Source organism: Octopus sinensis, linkage group LG2, assembly GCF_006345805.1.
Source record: "Octopus sinensis linkage group LG2, ASM634580v1, whole genome shotgun sequence".
In the NCBI taxonomy this organism is placed as follows: domain Eukaryota; kingdom Metazoa; phylum Mollusca; class Cephalopoda; order Octopoda; family Octopodidae; genus Octopus; species Octopus sinensis.
In genome coordinates this window covers 116,330,563-116,354,149 of record NC_042998.1, presented here as the reverse complement: position 1 = coordinate 116,354,149, position 23,587 = coordinate 116,330,563, and the positions used below count along the sequence as shown (strand labels likewise).

The 23,587-nt window shown below is 33.4% G+C and overlaps 1 protein-coding gene across 3 annotated transcripts in view; it reads left to right on the top strand.

The window, feature by feature from the left end:
- The window catches only part of LOC115225708 (glutamate receptor ionotropic, kainate 2-like), a 1,130,247-nt gene that overhangs the window by 704,430 nt on the left and 402,230 nt on the right, over positions 1–23,587 (top strand). For all 3 annotated transcript variants that reach the window (XM_036499016.1, XM_036499022.1, XM_036499020.1), the window contains one exon: positions 22,387–22,568. In XM_036499016.1, the coding sequence (XP_036354909.1) occupies positions 22,387–22,568 (182 nt within the window). The remainder of the gene's footprint in view (positions 1–22,386; positions 22,569–23,587) is intronic.

The window sequence follows — 23,587 nt, the reverse complement described above, 5'->3', positions numbered from 1 at the left end:
GCTAACAGGCGGTTACTTCTGCTGTCCTCTGCAACCCAGTTACTTTTAGAAGTAAATGAAATACACCACTGCGAGTTCTTAATCAGACCTCACATTATAAAATATTAAATCGTTTTAATGTATTTAAATTTATTTTCCCTTTTATTTTATAACAAAGTTATCATCCTAAACCGACCGAAAACAGTAGTTACTTAATTAAAAACGTAACTACTGTCTTGTCCTCTCCATGATAAAGTTGCCAAATTATTTTGTCCATTTTTTATTCTATTTCTACTTCTTTCAGTCTTTAGATTGCGGCCGTGCTACAGCCGTGCCTTAAGGAATATTTAGTCGTACGAATCTACCAAAGTACTAATTATTTAAGCTTAGTACTTTCTCTATCATTCTCTTAGGCCAAACCGCTAGGTTACGTAAAGATAAACACATCAACGCCGGTTATCGAGCGGTTATTGCAGGACAACCATGAGCACACACACACTCATATATATTTATATATATGTATGTGTGTGTGTGTATGTGTGTGTGTGCGTAAATATTTGTATATTTATATACACGCACACGTATATACGAGAGGATGCTGAAAAGATCTTGGCTGTAAATATATTACGAAAGACGTGGCTGGAAGTCAACCTTCCGGGTTCATTTATAGGGCTTACAAAAACTGAAGGATCGCTGCAATAAGTGTGTGAGTCTGAGAGGAGAATATGTTAAATATAATCATAATTGACTTATCCACCTATATTTTCTTTTATCCAAAGCCAGGAACTTTTCAGCACTCCATCGTATATACGCTCATATAGGAAGCGTATTAAATAGATTCACCAATTACAATATAACACTTACTATTGCAGTGTTCCGGCATGTGAATTGAAGGCAATTAAATACTTATTTGTGGCACATTTAATAATTCTGCAGCTGCTCCCTCAATGGATAATATGATTTCAGTTGTCGCAATAATGTAGTTACTAGCCGCAGGAAATAACATATTGGTGTTTCTTATAACTTATATCTTGCGGGATTATTTAAGGCTTTAAAGCAAGCATCGTATTTTATTACAATGCAATTTATTTGGACGAGTTCTCTCATTTGTTAGATAGCCTCTTAAGTTATTTTCAAACATTAATACTTTTTCTCGGCTGTTTTCTTGTTAGTAGTGATATTAGGTATCATTGTCCATCTTGATCGAGCTGACCTTTGATAAAGAGCATTGAGCAAGGAGCATGATCTCTTTCTTCCTTATTTGCTGAAAACCCCATGACGTTTCCTCTTTATTTCCGTGTCCTTTCATATGACGGTATGAGGAAATCCGATATCTTCTAAGTTTAATACTTCCGGTGATCACGTGGAAGATGGCTCGCTGGCTTGTTCAACGGGTTTCTCCCTCTCTTCAGATCGATTTTCCTTTTTGTGATAGGGGCTTTGTTGATCTTCAGAAAAGTAGTGCAAATTACCATGAACTGCATTTTCTTCATCTGTTACACTCTCGAAATCCCAAAATGCATTTTAATTATAACTGTAGTATACATAAATATTAAGCATTTCTCTATAATAAGAATCAAGCAGTCTCATGTTAAATTGCTTTCCATATCCAGTTATAAAGTTATAATGCTCTGTACTGTATATTAAAACCTGAAGCTGTCCGCGTTATAGTTGCCATGCCTGCCACAGAAGTTCTGTAGAACTCTTGTGATATTTAATTTATGTTACTTTCGTTTGTTAGATATATCTTCGGAAAAATCTTCGACCTCGATCAAGTAATACAACAATAGACAAGATTAATTAGGTAATTGTTATCTAATTTAACATCTGTAATACAGTAGGGACATAAGTGATACTTATTGCTCGTTTAAAGAAGAGATGATACATAATTTAAGGTTACTGCTATCATATAGTGTGAAATGAGTAGTGGTCAAGTGACAGCGGCACAGCAATATAACAACACATCGGTGTGCTATCTTGGTTTTCTCACGTACTTCTTTGACAGATATCTGTTATAACTTGGTATGCACATGTCAGTGTGTGTTACTTTAAATTACGACGATGCCTCACACGTTCGCGCGCGCGTGTATGTTACTGCGCGCGCGCACGTGTGTGTGTGTAATAAGATGTAATCACAACTACATGAACTGGGATTTTGCCCTAATGTATGACACCTCGGGAATGTGTCTTCTATTATGTTTGTGAGTGAGTTCGGTAGAAGGAAACTCGAATCAGCATGCGTGTCTATGTGTATCTATATATATCTATATGAGTTTCTCTTTGTGTCTGTTTGGCCTTCACTTTAAGAGGTAAGCTCGTTTCTTAAAATCTTCTTAATTTAGCAGTTAATCAAGAGACCGATATAATATGTACCAGAATTTAGAAATAAGTGCTGCAATAGATTTGCTCGAATAACGTATTCAAGGCTGTTACTAGCACAGTTCAATAGCTGAAACAAGTAAAATAAATATATAAGAATACACACATACACACGCACATAAGCACGCAAACACATATACACATATAAATAGATATTTAAAAATATATATTTCATTTTAGAGATATACATATATAGAAATATGTCATATATGCTTCTATATGTTTCTAAATTATGCACGTTTCATCCCATATAACTGGAGCTTTCTTTTTATAACATGTGATTTGAAAGATCTATATATATATATATATATATATATATATATATATATATATATATATATCATTTTATATCAAGACGTGCAAATTTAAATATTAAACAAACCAAAAGGTAAATATTTTTTTTTCTTCCATAATATTTGACACCACGTACTAAGATTTGGCAGATATAAATTTCAAATGAATTATATTAGTGACATATATCTCAGAGAGGTACTGCAGAATGTGGATGAGCGTCATTCAATGACTTAAAAACAGTTGTTGCATACATCTGTACAAGATCACACGAAATGTCTGCTGAAGACATTTATGCAAAGTAATGCTGACTGGAATAGTAACTTGTATCCAAATCGAGATTAGCCTTCCCCAAGCAAGTGAGGATTTTGCTATGAATTTTTTGTCTGCCCCCATTTTAAACGTAGGTACATTTATCATTATCCGTAAGAAACAAAAATATAATATTTACTTTATCAAGCTTAACAACGGCCAACTCTTTCTCAGATAGAATCTACCCCTACCATGTATACACTCTGTGTTTCTTTTTATCAAGAATATTGCACAGCTTATGCCCGTCAAGCATGTTCTGCAGTGTAGCCTGTCATCTCTAATATGAGCAGCAGTTACAACACTCAATCGATAGTTGCTATAAGTAACTATTTATGAACTCCAACAAGTGGAAGTGTATGTCTACAACACAAAAATCCTCCTGGTACAAGACAAAAGAATTATGTTACAAGTAGCAAGCTTTCTGAGCATATCATCAATACTCTCCAAACTGCAATTCTGCAGGATGCTGCCCACCTTCGAATATGCTAACAGTTATCCAGATGGCAGTCGTCAGTTCACCATATAGTGTATGTTAATGATATTGCCCGTCATCCGAGATTTAGTTTTGTAATTCTCGCCAAACTACTCATGTTCCTCTCCAGAATCCGTAACACTAAAACACTGTAACGGTAAAGCATTCTGTGTAAGAATGTATCCCTAGGTTTTCGAATCCACTATCATAATTGTTTGTGGAAGAAATGTTTCCATTCCACGCTTTATTCTCAACTTACCATATATGTCATTTCATTGCAAGAGCCTTCAGTTTCAAATATTATGGACATCCTATTAGGTTTAGGAAAGCGAAGTGATGTGTCCATGTTTTTCTTGGGTCAGATACAAGTTGCATGCTCATACCTTTCTACAAAGCAGGCCATTCTGGAGCGGGAAACCAAACTAACTATTTTGTCTCCATCACAGGCTCTGTTGATTAAAACATATTTCTATTAGCGTTTATCTTGATTTATAAATTTACAATTTAGAACTAAAAAAAAATATAAAAGAAAACGAAAGCAATTCCACAATTAAATAATTAGAATTTTCAATAAACACAATATCAAAATCATCTAACAAGTGCAAGCTAGAAAAATTCAACTTAAGACATTTATCTAGATTAAAATAAAAATATTTTTTTAAGTATAATTACATACAAAAAGCACTGCATAAAATAATGGTATAACTTATATCGTTTACATTCTTAAAAATACTGCTCTACATATTCTTTGTCATTTGTACATAGCTGCATGCACACATATACACTGACGTACACACGCACAAACACACATACACACATACGTGCACATGTATATTTACATAGATAGATGTATAGATATAAATATATATGTATGAATCAGTATATATACATATGTGTGTGTGTGTGCATATACATGTACGTACATATGTATGTTTGTACATATATTTATATATATATATTTATATATGTATGCATGCTTGTATGTATGTATGAGTATAATCATATATAAACACATTGTATACATATATATGTGTATGCATATTCATACATATACATGTATACAATGTATATAGATATATATCTCTATATATAAAACTGAAATGCGTTTTTACCGCTTTCAATGCCACTACATCCCGTCCGATTCGCTCCAAAATTTATAGGGACATGTAAAATGAGGTGACGATGTCCGTGGGCTACCTATCTTAAATCCCTATTTTAAAAGGTGTGGTTGCTAGGGGCCATCTTCCTCATTCACGCTATTTCCTCCATTCCCCTCTAACTCCCCTTTATTTATAACTTTGACAATTCCACTCACGTTATTTAATGTATCTGTCTTCCTCAACTCACTCTCGCTATTTCCTCTCTTCTCAGCACATTTTCACTCACTCTATTGCTTACCTTCCCAGAACATTCACTTATGTATCTGTCTGCATTCATAGAGAGAAACAAATATTCCATCGCCATCGCCATCGCATTCTATTGTCTACCTGTCAACGCGCCGATCGACCAAATACAAACAGAACACACCATGTTTGATCTTCCAGAGCGTTCGTGTTCTGGTGATAACATAGTTTTTTCGTATCTATTACATTTTTACATTTATTTAGAACCCTGCAAATTTTTCGTGCTAAATTTTCATTTTTTACTACTTTATTATTTTTTCTTAAATTGATGCTTTTATTAAAATTAATTCTTATTGTCTGGGTCAACAGTTCGTTTCCTCGGAGGATATGGAAATTCTTATTGCCCATCAGAGAAATAAGTCCAGCAGCTCACAACTATTTCAACAAAGACAAGGTTACCTGCTTACCAGTCGAATTCAGCGTCAACGGTCACGTATGAGAGAGACCCCAACACACACATACACACACACACACACACACACGCACATATATATATATATATATATATATATATATATATATATAATGTGTGCATTATGTGGTCGGTTGAGCTGAAAATATGCACACCTATGTTAAAAGTGCTGGCAAGTTTGCATGACAACTATTTTTTTCCTCAAATGAAAGGCGTGACCTCTAGGACAAAATTCCTCATCTTATAAAATGTGGCCCCAGTAGACCCGTCGTTAAGAAATGCCAGCCATGATGACTCTACTATCCTCAAATTCTATCCCTTCAAACTTTGGTTTCCAATATTTTATTATTTTTATTCAGCTCGCAAGTTCGTCTGTCCCTTTTAAATGTTAGTGTTTTGCTGTCTGCCATGAAGCAGACCTTTCCGTTGTTACTGCCTGATATTTATGATTGATCTTTCTAAATATTTTATTTCTCAACTTACTCAAGATCTTTTGTTGTTTATAAATGGGAGAGAGATAGATAAAGATAGAGAGTAAGAGAAAGCGAGGGAGAGTCCAAGAGAAAGGAAGAGTAACAGAGTGGGAAAGTGAGAGAGAAAGGAGGGAGAATCATCATCATCATCATCATCATCGTTTAACGTCCGTTTTCCGTGCTAGCATGGGTTGGACAGTTTGACCGGAGTCTGGGAAGCCACGAGGCTGCACCAGGCTCCAGTCTGATCTGGCAGTGTTTCTACAGGTGGATGCCCTTCCTAACGCCAACCACTCTGTGAGCGTAGTGGGTGCTTTTTACGTGCCACCAGCACAGAAGCCAGTCAAGGCGGCGCTGCAATCCGCCACGTTCGGGTGCTTTGTTCGTGCTGAAAGGAAGCAACAGAAAGTAACTACCACACTCTTACCCGCGCGTAGAGCGGGCCACCTTCAGCTAGTATATATATATATATATATATATATATATACATATAAATATATGTATATATATTCTCATACATACGTAAATACATACACATACACACATATATATATATACATATACATATATATATATATATATATATATATATATATATATATTATATATATATATATTATATATATATATATGTATATACACTCACATACATATATACGTACGTACACAGACACGCAAACATACTTACATAAATACATATATACATAACAAATCCAATATAATGCAGGATATATTTTCTTTTTAAATAACTATTTAATTCAATTCTCCCAAAATAAAAAAAAAGAAGAAAAAATTATTTTGCAGCGGATTACTTACTTTGTAAACAGCAAAGTAAATCATATATCAATGTGTTGAGACGGATCAATGTAAACAACTTGAAACTTAACACTTTGTAATTTCTGATACACATCGATTATTATAAGATGAAATATATTTAAACTCATGCAGTGATAGAAGCGTTTATATCGGCATTTATACAAACATGGATGTACATAGAGACAGAATGTTCATATTATTTACAATTAAATCATATATACACACATATTTACGCGTGTGAGCGTGTATGTGTATAATTGCTTGGTACTAGTCGAATAATTTCAAAAGACGTCCAAACACATAAATAATTTTTTTTTTCTCAGCACTTCCTGTTATGTTCTGTTTGAAAATGCCGCCTTCTCCCACTTTGTCTTTCATCTTTCCAGTAAAAAATTTTAATTTAATTACTTATCACTAGCTTAAATTGTAGTACTTAACTACATATTACTGACTATATCACTGAAAACAATATCAACCCATGCTACAATATATTGAGTGAAATTAACAACATAACCAAGAAGAATGGTTTAGTTTGCATACTTGTACTGTTGTGGAGTTAATCTTAACTTGTTTATGTATCTATATATTACTTATCGTATTTATGTATATCAAATATATAGATATTCCTATCTTTTGTTTATTATTCTAAAACTTTAAGAGATATGGAAGATAATCTACACTTTGATGGGAAGTTCTGGTTTCTTTCAATTCAGTCATCAAATAAAGATTAAAATCTTCAAATGAAGATTAAAATCAAAACAACTACTATGGAGTTTAAAGCGATACTGCTTGCTGTAGGTGTAACATATTTTACTTGCTTAGGTTAGATCTAGGTTGAACGTGTGGACAATGTTTTTAGGCATTAACTATTCTTTTACATGTATATTCACAATGTTGTTAGTAAACAAAAATGCTGGAACGTTATCTACAGGTGACATCACACACTCCTTACTTTTACTGTCATATCCTAACACGTCTTTATAGATAACTGTGAAATCACACTTTGAGAACGTTTCAACGCGAATGAATTGAAACGCGAAAATAAGTCTTTGTGTAAACTCTTACCATAACCTGAATGAAGCTCGGCGGCAATTTTTTCAAAGGTAACAAAGAGTACGGGATTGGAAGGAAATGGATTCTGTGAATCGTATCCTTTATTCGTTAAAAGTTAACAGGGAGCGAGAAAAAAGGTGATTCGACTTAAGTGCATGAATAACTAACTTTTTTATATATCTATATGGAGGGAAAATGAAGCTGATTAACACCATAGAGATTTGATTTCAAATTTGAAAGATGTAGAAGTAACTCATAAAGAATTTGTCCGACACAGTAATGATTCTCCCTTCCTATCAAAAATTGCATGTTACAAAAGTGTTCAAGGTAACTTCTTGACTCAGGAACTTCGCTTGATATAACATACGTAAATGACTCAAGATATCTTGGACAGCTCCTACCTACAATTTATTTATCTAAAACATGCACAACTAATGTGAGAAGTGAGTGAGAAGACTTTCAATGTCATCTTATTTACTTTCTGAATATTCAATGGCTTCGTCAGATGAGACACGCCAAGATACACAATACATTTTAGACTAACTATAAAAATATAGAGTAAGGGAAGTAGTTATACACAAAACGGAGATTCAACCCATATACTTACAACAGAGTTGATTCTCCAAATCGGAACAAACGGAACGGTGGACGAAGTGCCTTTTCAAAGGAATTCACGCATTCAGTATCTCAATTTAGGGTATTAAAGTTTATTCTCAATTCAACCATCACTGAACCAACTTACGCCTAGAGACACAGCAGAGACCATTAACATTTTTTTAATATAAATAACAGTTTTAGTTCGTTCCATGCATACGCTCGGACGTATAATCATTTCTTTGCTAAAATAAAGCAATGTGAATTATTAATACGATTCACATATAAATGTAAAGTAAAAGTGAGCTGAGATAAGAGTAAGTAAATTGGGAAGATATTCTTAAACCTCAGATATGGATTGAACAATAGTTAAAAAAGTGTAAATTGAGTGATAAATTCAAAAAAAGGTTTTAAAACGGTTGAATGATAAGTTCTGTGAGGAAAAGGAAAGGCCCGTCGGTTGCCTGCCATTGAAATTCAACCTGGCATATTTTATTACACAAGTTTCATTAATATGCAATTACCGAAACAGGAATGCATTCCCAAATGTGTTCATTGTTTGGTGCCAGCGAAGGAATATCAAAGCTGTAAAATATATTAGCTTCATATTTTAAAAACGGAAGTCGTTCCCAAATGCAAAGCATTGTCGCCGATTCGGATCTGAAATACGCAGAAATTGGACAGGATTTCTGGCTTCATTTACATTATTCATGTTCATCCTAAACAATTTCTCCCATTTTCATTTCGAATCTCACTCCATTTACATCGCCTTCACTTGCCCTGAGAGTCTGCTTGTATATCAATCTGACAGCTTGTATGACTATCTTGTCGTCTAACAGTCTATATATACATGTGTGTAAATTTAACTATATATATATATATATATATTTATTTATATATATATATATATATATATTACACACACTAACACTCACACACACATATGTATATTATATACGCACACATAAATATAAACTCATACGTTCACGTGTATATACATGGGTATATACAGATATGTGTATATACATTTGAACTTTGACCTGTCATTGATTAATGTATTAAAATCAAAATCATCTGCATGACATCATTCCAAGGACCAATCTAACTCCACAAAATCATCATAATAATTGCCAGTTGCATTAACGTTGATGCTAAATAAATACTCTTAACAATTTTTATGTAGATTTTGTTTCAAATTCGCATCAAAGCAATTACTATAAATTAATGGTGTTTCCATATTTGTGGTTTGATGTTTTGTGCTTCTGATTCTCAGCAAAATAAATCGCATCTAATTTTTTTCTTTTAGTGCAGTTCTTTATTTTTGTTTCTGTAAAGATAGTTTTCATTTTCCGTGAATTGATTTTATGAATTTGTTTTATTTTTTATTGTATGCCATGTTCTAAATTTATTGTTAACGAACATTCGATGTTGATAATGCTACGTAGCCAAGTATGAGTCATAATTTAAGGATATACATACATTAAGCCCACAAAGCAATGAACACATATATATAGATAAACGTACACGCATAAATATGCATATACATGTTTACATATACTCATACATGCATATATACATATCTATAACACATAAATGCAGCCATACATTACACATAATACGTAGGTATATATTTTATATGAACATATATATATATATATATATATATATTCAAAAACTCGCACATAGACACACATACACAACCGCACACACACACACATATATATATATATCATTTGTGTGCGCAACTTTATATATATATGTGTATATATATATACACATATATATAACTGAACCCAGAACCATGTTATTAGGAAGCAAGCATCTTACCACACAGTTACGCAAGCGTCTATATATATATATATATATATATATATAGACGCTTGCGTAACTGTGTGGTAAGAAGCTTGCTTCCTAATAACATGGTTCTGGGTTCAGTTCTACTGCGTGCCACCCAGTGCAACTCTCTTGAGAGCCACTGCCTGGTAAATCATTATTTTTGCTGCTATCAGTATCACATTACTATTACTATGCTTATTTTGAACTCACCTTATGTTCCAAAATTGATCTAAGTTTGTTTCCAAAATTATGGCTTCTGCTAGAATGTTATTTCCCGATTATTTCCCGATACTTCACAATAACTAAACAGTTTTTCTACCATATTTTTCCCTCTTTGCCTTAAAATTAATATGCCTTGTCATATATCTACGTATTTTTTACGCAATATTTTCAATATCTCTGAAGATTCCATATCCCGTTATAATAGAATTTATTTCCAAATAAATAATAACGTTCTTGCAAAATCGCGAATGAATGCAATATGATATTTCCAAATCTGTATGTTTTATATATAAATAATTTTTCGAAGTACTATGTGGGAGCAAGAAATCGTTTGGATTTCAATGAAACTGCATGTAAACGTAAATAAATATACACCTTGAATTCTAAGCATAAAATGGAAATTAAATATCAGCATGATCATCCCAAACAACGAGTTCAATGTATGCGTTTCTCTGAGTATATATGTGCATGTAAATATAGAAGTTCTTAAACCCAGTTTGTGATTACGTATATGTGTGTATGTATGTGAATGTTGGAATAAAAATTTTGCAATCTGTATCGTAGGTATTACTCGTGTCCATTCCGGAGATGTCACTCTCATGTGGGAATGTAGGTCAGATCTGCATCTGAAAGATAACTACAATGGCTATGAAATCTGTTGTATGCTTCTATTTCTCAAAACCATATTTTTCTGAAAACCAATGGGTTTATAAATATAACAGAAAATGACATCGAATATCTTGTATTGCTATTCCCACCAGAAGCATAATTGTATTTGAAAGATGGATTATGAGTACTGGATATTTCTTATGAAGTAATCTTCAAATTGAAACACGGTTTCTTAAATGTATTAAAAGTTCATTAAATTTTCGAGACCATCTTTATTGAAACAGAGTGTAACCCACAGCCTACGGAAATTTCTCCTGATAGTGATTTTATTTACTATAAGATTTGATACCATGGATTATAAAAGCACCTTAAAATGAAGTTCTTATCATCCTTTTACTATTTCTATTATATTTATTTCATTTTATTTTATTCTATTATTTTAACTTACTTTTCCACATGTTAGTTTCCCAACGTTCGGTCTCTCTGATGAAGCCTTGGGGCTCAACCATTGTCCAACCCCAGTCCAATGTTTGTTCATCCCTGTATATCACTGGCGTGTTAAGGATAACTTGGAAGATTTGGTAGCCCCGTAGTAGAAACATCTGTACAGATTTAGTATTTCTACACTCATCTAATCTTATTCGTTTATTTTATTTATATATTTATTGGCTTATTTCATTCGTTTACTTGGATCACTAACAGTTATGATTGTAATCAATTAAGAAATAGATATAATTGAAAGTTTACAGGTCGATGTTTGTCGATTATTTATCCTCTCCATTTTCTTATTTGGCTTATACATTCTGGGTAAATTTATAATTTAGCCGCACTCATACCTAGTATTTACTTGCGATATTGTCCTTCAATAGTAAGCTCATGTTTATAAATACGTAGATATAAAACGAGTAGTATATTGGATATTTAATATCTTTTATATGGTTACTTACGCAAAAGTGGATACACACATATATATATACATGTGTGTGTGTGTGTGTGTGTGTGTGTATGCGTGTGTGTGTGTATGTGCGTGAGTATATATGTATATACATATATTATATATATATATATAATATATATATATATATATATATATATATATGGGAAAAGTCTAGCTAGAGAGTGCTAAAATAATTATATAAAAAAACATTACAGTACCTTTCAGTCATAGAGCCTTTTTCAAATTTGAGTATGGAAAACAAATTTCGGAAAAATTAAATAAAAGGTATTTTAAAAGAATATTTACATAGAAGAAGAAGAAGAAGAAGAAGAAGAAGAAGAAGAAGAAGAAGAAGAAGAAGAAGAAGAAGAAGAAGAAGAAGAAGAAAATAATACAGGAGTGCTATGATAGTAGTAGGATTTTAAATAGTCAAGTGCCCTGAAAGTGACTTGTTGTGGATGGTATATATGCATATATATATATATAGATATATATAATATATATATATATATATATAATATATATATATATTTACATATATATATATATATATATATATATATATATATATATATATATATATATATATATATATATATATCTATATATATATATATATTATATATATAATATATATATATATATATTATATATATATATATATATATATATACATACATACATATAATAATAGCAGGCGCTTTGTGTTAGAGGTTTCAACCCTCCTCAGGCTGATGATGACGCCGGATGGGAAGCAGAGTCTTCCCGAGTTTGCTTTCAATCTTTCATTATTATGTGAATTTTGTTTTATTTTACTTCACAGAATAATACATGTGATATACGTGCGTTCGTGTTTGAGCGAGTGCGTTTGTGTATGTAATTCACTTAGCCTAACGCAACTACTTCCGAAGGAAATTTCATTCTTTCCTATCCAATATTTCAGTAAAAACCCAGCAGTAAGAGAAGCAGCAAGAAACTATAATATAAACACTATAATTCAACGCATTTATGTATTTTCCATTGCCCTATTAAGATACATTTTAATCTACTGGTATTTGCAGCATTAGAATGCCACATGGCAGTATGCCATAACATAAACAATGGACACATGTCATACATTTTCTTTCACTCGTTCTTCATATTTTACTTTTATATACAATTGAGGAATCTATGTCTTCCTTATAGAAGAATCATTTGCATCCATCTCAAACAAGCAGAAACCATGACCACATTACAGAATATAATCAGGGTGCAATATAGAAAGCAGATACGACTGGAATAACATTGATCTGATGTCTAGTCGATCAGAACTGAAATGGCAGTAAATAGCAACAGTATCAATTCCGTCTAATGTCGCTTTAATTCTTTTAATGCTTTCCAATAATAATGTAACAATATTGTTTCCAGGATAGATACACAGAAATTTCTGTTTCAGACAGATCGGATAAATAACATATGTCACATAGTCATTAATTATTATTAATAAATAACATTTTTGAAAAGGAATTCATACATTATTCATATCAGTAGTAACTTATTCTGCACGTTATATACCTTCATGTACTGTATTCCTGCGTGTTATTGTTTAGTGTCATGTCAAAACTGATCAATGAAATTCCTGCAGCAATGGCCATGAACTTTTTATTGTTATCCGTCACATGTAATCTTCTCTTTACTAATACTGGAATGTATGATTTGAATAGGATTGAACCGCTATCTCTAACAGATTCAATGACATTGTAGAAGAGATATTATTCACATAGCAAGATGACTTATGCATTTCACACACATACTCACACAAAAGACCTCTATCACACACACGCAAACACAAAAACAATCAGACACTCAAACACACATGGAAACACACGCACGAATATGATGCTGGTCAACAAACTGTTCGGAAGGAAAATGAGAAGTAAAGAAATAACTGTTACTATTCGTAATAGTCAGTGTGTAAAATACGTTTAATATCTATCCTTTGTCTATTACTTGTTTCATTCATTGGACTGTGACCATGCTAGGGCACTTCCCTGAAGGGTTTAATCGAATAAATCGACCAGAGTATTTATTTTCCTTTTGAGAATCGCAGGACTTGTATAAGTTCTTTTTGCCGAACCGCTAATATAACGCAGACATAAGCAACCCAACGCCGTTTGTCAAGCGGTGGTGGGGAAAAACACAGATAGACAGATAAATATATAGATAGATATCTATATAGATTCACACACATATGTATGTATGTATGTATGTATGTATGTATGTATGTATGTATATATATATATATATATATGACGGACTTATTTCTGTTTCCGCCTACCAAATCCATTCGGCCTGGGGCTGTAGTAGAAGATACCTAAAGTGTCACACAGTGAAACTAAACACGGAAACATGGGTTTGTAATGAAGCTTCTTACTTCACAGTCACGCCTGCGCCTATATACAGAAAACCTCCAGGAAAATGCTTTGTCGAACGATCATGTGACCTAGCAAGAATTATTGAGGATCGATGTTGGCTTCAACCGTACACAGAGATGTGAACACAAAGTATGCAAGATTTACAGACCGCTAGGCCTTACGCCAGCCAATCGAATAGTAACTGAATTACTTGACGAGACAGCAGAGTTAGAGGAAATGAAAAAGTGAGCTAGATGAAAGGAAAGAGAGTGAAACGAAGAGTGAAGATGTAGCAGAAATGAAAATACAAAAAGAAAACAATAGAAACTAAGCTTATGCATGTATTCTATACAGTGGAGAAAATATTTAGAAATGTTTACGAAAAGACATTAAGAGATTAACTCGTATTTTCAGAATCAGAAAGCCAGGTCACGCCTTCAGTCATTTTCTGTCAAAAAGTAACGAACAGACATAACTAACAGACTTTCTTCGATCATAACTATCAGATCAAAAAATCTTTTCTACTCTAAGCACAAGGCCCGAAATTTTGGGGAGGGGCCAGTCGATTAGATCGGCCCTAGTACGCAACTGGTAATTAGTTTATCGACCACAAAAGGATAAAAGCAAAGTCGGCGGAATTTGAACTGAGAACATATAGACGGACGAAATAACGCTAAGCATTTCGCTAAGCGTGCTAACGTTACTGCCATCTCGCGGCCTTTACCACATCAAAGAATGCGGCCAAAATGCCTGAGCACTAAAATTGTTCACATTTTTGAAATTTCATTTTAGCAGTCTGTACTTCTCAGTCTTTTCTAATTCTTTTTCACTTATCTCCAAGTATTGCAATATCTATAATTTTGGTTTCATTTTTTCCTTTATCTTCCACAAACATATTTGGTTTGTTGAGCAACGATTAGGGAGTCACAGTGAATTGTAAAATCCCACAGTATCTAATTATTATTATTATTATTATTCAGTAGTTTTATTTTTATAGCGTGCTTTCACTTCACTACCGAGCGCAGCTCTGTGTGCCTTGGGTATGTGCTGTGATTTGTTGTGATGCTCTGATGGTTATTGTATGGAAAGTGTTCTGCGTAGGATGTGTGCAGTGCCTAGTAGTGCAATTTTCTGTATGTTATATGTGTTTGTAAGTCCTGGTGTTTTTGTTATGTATTTGTCTGAATAATTTTATCATGCCTAATGCACCTACTATGATAGGAATTGTTTCTGTTTTCAGGTTCCACATTCTAGTTACCTCTATTATTATTATTATTATTATTATTATTATTATTATTATTATTATTATTATTATTATTAATATTATTATTATTATTATTATTATTATTATTATTCTATGTTTGACTTTTGCTTTATGTCTGTACAAGTTGGCTCCAAGTCTCACCCAGAGACTTCAAGAGACAACAGGTTGGAAGTTCACGTTATTGTTATGCCTAGTGTGCCATATATTTGGGGGGGTGTACTAATGAATGTCTAATACATAAGTTTTAAAAAAACATTTGTTTTAAACCTTGGGATTACATAGAGAGTATTTTGCGTAGGATATGAGCAGTTCCCATGAGCACTATCTTTTGAATTTCTGCCATTTTGGGGTTTCCTGGTATCTGAGTTAGGTAGCAATCAGCCGCTTTCGCTATCATTCCCCGGGCACCTATGACAACAGGTATTGTTTTAGTTATCAGGTTCCACATTTTGCTGATTTCTATTTCAAGATCTTTATATTTTCTCAGTTTTTGGTAAGTCTTGACAAATACGTTTATATCGATTGGGACAGTCATATCAATGAGGAAGCATGTTCTTTGTCTAAAGTCTTTCAATATGATGTTTGGCCTATTTGCATCTATTTTTCTGTCAGTTTGGATGGTGAAGTTCCAGAGGAGCGAGATGTGGTCATTTTCAAGCACTGGAGGTGGATTGTGTTCCCACCAGATGTTTTCATGGGGCAAATCCAGGTTTTTGCAAATTACCCAGTGAATATATTGTGCAGCTCTATCATGCCTGTTGAGGTACTCTGTAGGCGCTAGAAGATTGCATTTGGAGACAACATGATCAATGGTCTTATTTTGTTGTCGGCCTACACGACATGTTGGGCTACTGCCGTTCTTTAATATGTTGATCTTGAGCTGCTATGATAAACCCTTCTGTTTCAGATTTTAAGCCAGAGGCCATTAGCCATTGATGGGTCAGGGCTTTGTCAATATCTGCATTATTCGCTCTCTTTGGGTATTTGCCATAGAGAGGTTTTCTTGCCATTTATTATTCAGAATATCTAAGGCCGCAGTTTTGGCACGGGTTTTCATGCGCCTAGCTTTTTCTGTGATTGTTTCTTGTATGTCTATCTCTAATTCCGAAATTGGTTGTATTCGGAATTCACTTACATATTCCTTTGCCTGTTTTGTTACTGAGTATGATGCTTTCTTGTTTTCATGTTTTGAGACAAGTTTTAACATCCAGTCCTCAGACTTTTTCAGGTAGGTGTCTAGGCCAATTGTAGCAATCTTCATTGTTATTGCCAGTTGCAAAAGACCACGGCCTCCCTCTTTTCTTGGCAGATAAAGTCGTTCTGTATCTGCCTTAGGGTGGTGCATTCTATGCATTGTCAAAAGTTTTCTTATTTTTCTGTCGAGCTGACATATTTCAGTAATTGACCAGTTAACGATATTGAAACTGTAAGTCACGACTGGTATGGCTAAGGCATTGATCGCTTCGATCCTGTTTCTTGCATTCAGCTCTGTCTTGATTATTTCTCTCACTCTTCGATAGCATTCTCTCCTGATCCTTTCCTTCATCTCTGAATGCCTTATTACGTTCCCTTCAATTACCCCTAGGTACATGTAGCTCTCCGCTGGGTCTAGTTATTTTATGATATTCTGCTCATCAAGGTTAACGTTAGCTGTTTCTGTCATTTTTCCTTTGATAAAGGTAGCTTTTGCACATTTATCGAGGCCGAATTGCATTCTGATGTCGTCACTGAATTGTTTGACTATCGCTAGTAAGCCCTTGAGTTGTTGGTAATTTTTTGCAAAAAGCTTTAAATCATCCATGTAAATGAGATGATTTATAATGTTATCAAACATTTTATACCCGCACAGCGCGGGTGGTAGGTTATCAAAAGCCTTTTTATAGTCTATCCAGGCTATTGATAAGTTTTTGTGTCGTTTGTGACAATTTTCTAAGATCATCTTATTGACGAGTAGTTGATCTTTACAGCCGTAGGATCCACGTTTACATCCTTTCTGTTCATTAGGGAATATGCCGCTGTCTGTTAAAAAACTATAAGTATATTCCGTCAGGACAGATGTTAGCGTTTTGTACATAGTTGTTAAGCAGGTTATGGGTCTATAGTTTTTGGTTCATTTGTTTCTTCACTCTTTGGAAGCAGGAATGTTAACCCATTAACTAGCCAAGGAGGCATTATTATTATTATTATTATTATTATTATTATTATTATTATTATTACTGAGTGAGAGAGCAGGGCATGTCATCAAAGTGACACTGGGATAAAATATACGAAGCCCAGTATACCCATCATGTCTACCTGTCTGATAAGGTTACACTGGGCACATGCATTACAACCATATGTGTAAGATATGCTGATCTCATATCAAGATAAACAGCGCATGACCTTGCAGGTGGGGCCCTGTTAGAATTTTCTTCTTGTCGAATACCCCATCCCGCTCAAAAGGTCCCTGAATAAGGATTGTTTAAGGATGATTTCAAAGGTGAATTATCCAAACCACCAAGAATTCCTTTCAACACACGGCTATGAGGCTCCCCCGCTACTTCTGTTCGTGTTCAGAGATGCACATATCGTCAGCCACTAAGGGACATTGTCAACTGGTTAAGGTCAAACAACTAGCAAGCAATCCGTCAATAAATTCTGCATACATCCCAATATTTTGTGAATTCCTTTTGAAGAAACTAAATTAGTGTATTTCTGAAAAAATGAATGACAAATATAAAATCGTGATAAAGTTTATACTTTCTCTATTGTCAATAGAGATAAATTGTTAAGGACACCAAAGTAGGAGCACGTTAACATGTACGGGTTGGACAGTTGCAGAAGAATACGAGACCATAATATAGAAATTATGCATGTGAAGAATAGTTTTCTTCCTATTGGCCTCTAAACAGGATCTGAACTGAATAGATTTTAAGAAACAGAATATGAATATGACATTGATGTTATTGCACATAAGAAGGTAGATCATAGCGAGAAATACAGATAAGGAAATGGAATTCTTCAAAGACACAGATTGTCTACTTTACGGAAAGAAATGTAGAATAGACTTGTTTGTGATACAATCTAAAAGGGAGAATGGGGAAATAATCAAAATTGCAGAAACATTTGAATTGCAATGAAATAGTTGTATTAAGGGACATGCAGAACTTATAGTGTTTCAGGCTGATTAAAACGAAATATAAAGAAATGAAAGACCACATAGAAAAATGGACACACAATGCGGAAATCCCTATGTGGTATATTTAAATATTAGAGTCCGCAGGAGTTAGTGGGATCTGCGCTGACTAATATTAATGCAAAGGCATCAAAGGAAAGCATACATTTCATAACATTTCATTCAATAAATCTAAAGTTCATTCTATGCTGTTCAAAGGAGCAGCTATATTTCATCAAATCCAAATTGCATATTGCAACTATAAGTATTCATTATTTATGATACTATATAGGATTAAAAATAATATCTTAGATGATAAAGTTTTTCAATCAGTTTACTTAAAGCTAAACAACAAAATCAGTGTATAGAAACAAAGTGAGAAGTTAATGTTCAAATGCTATATTAATGCAACAAGGAGAATATACGTAATAGCTACAGTCCTTGTGTATATAGTGTGACGCAGTTTAAACGTGATTTAACGTATCCTAGTTCCAGGAGTCGTGGAAGCGTGTGGATTAGTGGTCCGGGTGTCAACACCATGATGTAAGATTGTGGTTTCGATTCCTGGACCGAGTGACGCGTTGTGTTTTTGAGCAAAACACTTCATTTCATGTTGCTCCAGTCCACTCAGCTGGGAAAAATGAGTAACACTCCGATGGACTAGTGTCCCGTCCAGCTGTGGAACACATACGCCATAGAAACCGGGCCCATGAGCCTGGCTAGGTTTGAAAAGGGCGCGTTTGTTATTTTATTATTTTCAAGAGTCAAGTGCGGAATATCACGAACGTGTACGAAATGTGATACCTGAAGATAGTTACTGTTTACGGTCTATAAATACTAGCAGCCATGTCTTGTTAAGTTTAGCTCGATCTTCTTAAATGTAAGCAACAAACAGTATATAATATGACACTAGTTATACTTGAAAATGAAAATAAAACTAGTGGAAATTGATTTCAGAGAAGCTGAACAAACAATACAACGAAGCTTATACGATAAACGAATAAATATGGGCTGATATACTATTAATGTACACCCACAGTTTTCTCTTCTTACTACTTCCCTAATTTTCTTGAGAGAGACACAAACAAATAACGGTAACTTTCAGTAGTTGTCATGCAAAAAAGGAGAAATTTTCAAAATATTAGGAATATACTTCACAAAATTAATTCCAGTCACTTACGAGAAAATTAACCTTCGATTGTCATCGTGTGTCGTTGTTCGGATTATGCAAATGTTACTGGATATTACATATCGAATAAAAAAACATTACTTTACGATCTGAGGGCAAGTTGATCAAAACCTACTGTAGGAATTTTCTATATGAAGATAAATGTAATCATCTGAGAAATTATATCCTTATTTCTTTATATGATACCCATCTTATTAATTTTCTTTTGATATGAAAAATAGTTTTGTCGAGTGCGATATCTTATTGTTTAGTAAACAGAATCAAGTAGTTCTGCAATTGATAATTTTTCATCCCAATTATCTTATAAACCCACTTCTTAATGAGCTTATAACAAATGTTCTATCGTATTTGCTTGCCAGAATGCATTCAGCTGTCAAAATCTTTAGTATGCCCGGCAAAACCCTTGGCCGTATTTCATGTGTCTTTATATTCCGAGTTCAAATTCCGCCTATGTCGACTCTGCCTTTCATCACTTGGGGGTTGATAAAATAAATATCAGTTAAGTACTGGGACCGATGTAATCGGCTTACACTTAACCCGCAATTGCTGTCTTTATGCCAAAATGTGTTGTCAGCCTAATACGAGATGATTCTATACTTATTAGATTAATTATCAGATTTATACTGTTATTTCTGGGGAGAGTCATTTTGTTTTTATGCCTTATAATGTAACACACTCACCGGTAAAATTTCCACTATTTTCTTATTTTTATTTTCCTAAAATTTTCGTTGCAACTTGCAACGTTTTCAATATTCAAAACTATTGAAAATGTTGCAAGACGCAACGAAAATTTTAGGAAAATAAAAATAAGAAAAAAAGTGGAAATTTTACCGGTAAGTGTGTTACATTATAAGGCACAAAAAGAAAATGACTCTCCCCAGACATAACAGAATATGCTTCAACACACGAACTCATACAAAGAATTTTGCAAGCCGAATCCAAAAACGAAATATCAGATTTATTCTATGCGTATATTAGTATTTCTCAAAATTGCTCAATTCTAAATGTAGTGAAAGATATAAATTATATGCACTGTAAAATAAACGTATTTTAAAACTATTATACTTATTTTGACATTCCCGTATATTTTAGTGAAGATATATTATGAACGTTGATTTCTACTACAAAATATAACTTCCACATGAAAGAATATGTTTTAATTGAAATATTGCAAAAAAGGTTGAAGCTTTTGTTGGTCTCTTTCTTTAAAGATTTTAAATGAATTTATATATCGGTTTCAAATTTTGGCACAAGGCCAGTAAGTTCGCGAGAGGCTGCTAGTTGATTAAATAGACCAGAATGCTCACCTAATGCGTATTTTATCGACACCCGAAGGGGATGAAATACAAAGTCGACCATGGTGGAATTTGAACTCAGAGCATAAAGACGGACAAAATGCGATAAAAATTTTATCCGGCGGGGTAATGATTCTGCAGGCTCTCTGCCTTAAATGATTTTATATATTAAATTCACCTTGGTATGTACATATTAAAGAAATGAATACTTTTTGATGTATTCAGATATTATCTGGGCTATTTTGCTTGATACAGTTATTTTCCCTGTATACACTCTTGTATATATTCTTAATAGTTCTCCCATCACTATCAAACAAATTCGACAATTAAGTTGACTGTTTTTGCACGTGGATCCCGTCAATTTTCTCCAGTCGAACAACATTCCCACTGAAATACGTGTACCGCTGAAATTAGTAAATTGTTGCAAGAATTATTCAACCATACTTCAATATCGTAAATAATTATTATTACTATGTGGCAAATATTTTTGTAAAATTAATTTACGAAGTACCTCATAATGATAATATACATAACTTGGTTATGTTTTACACACTTACATTTATAGGGGTGATTGTTTCATTCCTGATTACCTGTATAAGAATATGTCCATCTGTATATCCTTGTAGGTTATTTTGGGGCGATAAGATATATTGATTAAATTATCAATTATCTGTAATAATACACATGATAATACACATACAAATATATTTCCAACATTAAAAAAGCTAAGTCAAAGAAAATAAGTTGAAAGTGTATAGATATATGAAAGAAATCAGGGAAAAAAAGTCAGGAGAAAAAAAACACCAGGTGTACTGTTGGCGGATTTCAGGAAGCATGGAAGATTTGAAGGACGTTATGTCTCGATAGCTAACGACTCATTTGTGTTGTTTATTCCATACTTCAAGAGTTCTGATCGTCTAAAAATGTTTCCGATAGTTATGGGTATTGCGTTGATATTTTGATTTTGAAAGCATGTCCAAAGTGTTCGCCATATGGAATTCAAAAATGTGCCGAAGGTTGTTTTTGGAAAGATCAGGAAAAATGGTCCATATAATATCATAATATATATTTTTGCGTCGGAGTCACATAAAATATACAGTAGCTTTACAAATACTTTTCTACACAGGTCTATCATTCTTTTAAAAGATAGCGTGTTTTCAAATGTTTTCTACAATAAAGTTGTTTTATTTTTTAGAATCTGAGGAATGACAGTAGTGTGGAGGAATGATTATATTTGCTTGTGCTTTTCTGAACTTGAGCTAACTATCAACTTTAATTTATTTTTCTTTTTGGATATTTCCAGGGTTAGTACGACTTCAAGAGATACTAAAAGCTACTCAAGACAACGACTTTGAGGTTACAGTGCGTAAATTAGAAATGGTCAATGGGAACTATATATCCATCATGAAGGAACTAAAGAACAATGGAGAGTTTCGCATAATGGTCGATTGTAATACCACATTCGTCAAAATGATTTTAGCAAATGTAAGTATTAATTTTCTATAGTTAAATATGATATGTCTTTCTATCGACTCATATAAACAAAATAACTTTACTATCGCTCCAAACAAAACTTTCTTCTTGATATACGTATAATTTCTCAAGCTATAATTACCTGTTTGAAAGATTCATAAATTTTGCTTTGAGGAATGATTGATGATCTGTAATGGAATTTAGCCTGGAAAATTTAATTTTGACATAGATTGATATTTCACGTCTGCTCCAGTACGATGTTTTGCGGTGAAGGGTAACAGATCGCAGAAATCAGAATATTATTCATCGATGTGTTCAAATCCCATTAAAGATGATATGAATCTCAAGTGCAACTTATATATATTTTTATTTCATGGCCTTTTTATATAGCGTTATAGTTTTGGCTTATACGCACGCACACACACACAAACATATGCACACATGAGCACATTGGTCATGTGCGTATTAGCCATTCCATTATTCTATAAATCATTAATTTCATCTTTAAATTGTTCTTTCTAAATGATTTGTTTTTGCTGTATCAGATTCATCGGTTTATTTAATGTGTTCAAGTGTACAAAACATGCGCTTGAAATCCTTCTTTAACCAGTCTTAATTTGAGGCAAGTTGATTTAAATAAAAATAAGGGAAATGGGTTCTTGCTAAGGTACCCACATCACAAAGCTTTTGGGTGTGAGTGCGTGTATATGCGTGTGCGTGCGTGTGTGTGTGTGAGTGAGTGAGTGCGTAGTACAATGAACTAACCAATAAAAATGGAACAGTAGAACAAAGTTTGAAATTATGACGTTGGCTTAATTTATTAGAAAGAAGTGTAACCAGAGATAACGTCTTAGATTTGGGGAACGTGGATATATATATATATATATATATATATATATATATATAGAGAGAGAGAGAGAGAGAGAGAGATAGAGAGATAGATACACGTATATATACATACTTTCATACAAGGATGCATGTATATATGTATAAATATCTACGTATGTATGCATGCATGTATATATAATTGC